This window comes from Equus caballus, chromosome 10 (genome assembly GCF_041296265.1).
Source record: "Equus caballus isolate H_3958 breed thoroughbred chromosome 10, TB-T2T, whole genome shotgun sequence".
Lineage (NCBI taxonomy): Eukaryota > Metazoa > Chordata > Mammalia > Perissodactyla > Equidae > Equus > Equus caballus.
The window spans coordinates 23065509-23067291 of NC_091693.1; the positions used below are offsets into that span (position 1 = coordinate 23065509).

The 1783-nt window shown below is 38.3% G+C and overlaps 1 protein-coding gene across 1 annotated transcript; it reads right to left on the reverse strand.

Moving 5' to 3' along the window:
* Positions 1 to 527: 527 nt before the first annotated feature.
* On the reverse strand, positions 528 to 1427 carry EQUCABV1R916 (vomeronasal 1 receptor equCabV1R916). Its single transcript, XM_001494791.4, has one exon. It carries the CDS (start codon positions 1425 to 1427, stop codon positions 528 to 530), a length of 900 nt encoding a protein of 299 aa, XP_001494841.4.
* Positions 1428 to 1783: the final 356 nt, after the last annotated feature.

Consider the following 1783-nt stretch of genomic DNA (forward strand, 5'->3'; position numbering starts at 1 on the left):
TTGCTCAATGCGTCTAATCTCTGAAACTGTATACCCTTTGCTTAACTCCATGTCCTTCAATTTTCTGTGGGAGAATTTTCCTTCCTCCAGTTTCTTGAACGACAATCTCATTGGTTTTTCTGTTTTACTGAACTTTTTCTATAATCCTATATGTAATATGTCCTGAAAATTTATTATATCAGATTGAAAGTACACTCTTAAAACCTTCTCCATAATCTCAAGATTGTTTCTAGAACCACTATTTTAACACTACGTAGACTCTCAACTCCTCCACTGGAAACATGAATAAAGTTTCAATTACATATATATTAAATTTGATAAATATATCACACAACTTATTGCTATCGGTGTTGTTATTTATTTTGGAACAGAAGCTCAGTCTAACTTGTTTACGACTCTCTTGTCACGTGGATATTTCATAAATGTGCTTACACACTGAAAGCGATTAATGAATAAACAACTAACCATTGTGAATATGCGTATAATTTACATATTTGTGATAAGTTTAGGGAATTTCATATTTCATTCTAAACAAAGCAGAACCCAGCTACTCTGGAGTCATGGCTCATGGTAATGTAGGGGCTGACAGTTGGGAAACATGCAGTGATCAGTGTAGAAATGTTCTTCAGCCGCAAACTTGGATTGTTAAAAACTGTCAAACAAATGTGGAAGACAGAGGAGAGAGTCCACAAAGATACAAAGGTGCAAACAAGGACAAGGATGCTTTGGGTGGCTCTGGTCTCAGGGGAGGATCTGGGGGAGAGATTGTTCCTATGAATATGTTGGACCTTCTGCTTGTGGCTGTGCAGTTTGAAAACCATGGAGCAACTGGCCCAGACCATCAGCACCAAACAGAAACCATCATGGAATAATACCAATAGCAAAGAGAGTGACTCTGTAATTTTGCCGTAAAATACTGTATAACAGTAGCCATAATCCATTTTCTTTGTGATGTTTGCCTTGATCCTTTTCTCAGTTATGTGAAAAGGAACCAAAATATTCAGCATCATGTTCAGGATCCAGCAAAGGATGCTGCAAGTGCCTATGTACTGGGGACACTTTACTTTAAGCTCTGCCCACCTGGAATCCCTGGGACTGATCACAATCACTTGGAAGACACTCAAGAGGCAGGTGGTGCCAATGGACACATCCCTGCCCACTCTGTGAACATAGAAAAGAAGTTTGCATCCAATATCATTGAGGAAAAGTTTCAACCCAAAAGCTGTCATAGTTTCTGAGACTCCTTTGGAAAAAATAACTAAGAGATTGGCTAGTGTCATGTGGCTGACAATCAAATCTGCGGGCCTAAACCTGCGTCCTGTGAAGTAGAGAAAGAGAAAATGGTAAACGAGAGAGAAATTCCCCAGAATTCCAAAGACAGTCTGTAATAAAAACATCATTCCTATCACCAAATCCCTGGTGGCCATTCTGTCTCATCCCAGGGAGTGATACGCATCTTCCGAGCCAGAGATTCCTGCATGGAAAATGAGGCATGAGCTCTAGGTATCACGTCAACTGAAATTTCAATATTCTCCGCTTACATTAGTTCCCACTGGAAAATAAGTATTTATAATTTTTCCTTTCGAAGAGGTTTCTGAGAGTTGAATGTCTAACACTGAAAGATCTTTCAGAGAATATGGATCACTATATAACGTCATGTATGTAGTTACCTTGTATTCTTCATAAATTCTTGAGAATGTCAGAACTAGTCTTTCATTGAAAAGATAAAGAGAAAAGAGGCAGATAAATGTTAATGATTTGTCCAAATTTAAACCCTTATTAT

Coding starts and splice junctions, on each gene's coding strand:
- EQUCABV1R916 (XM_001494791.4), bottom strand. CDS start 1,427: ATGGCCACCAGGGATTTGGTGATAGGAATGATGTTTTTATTACAGACT.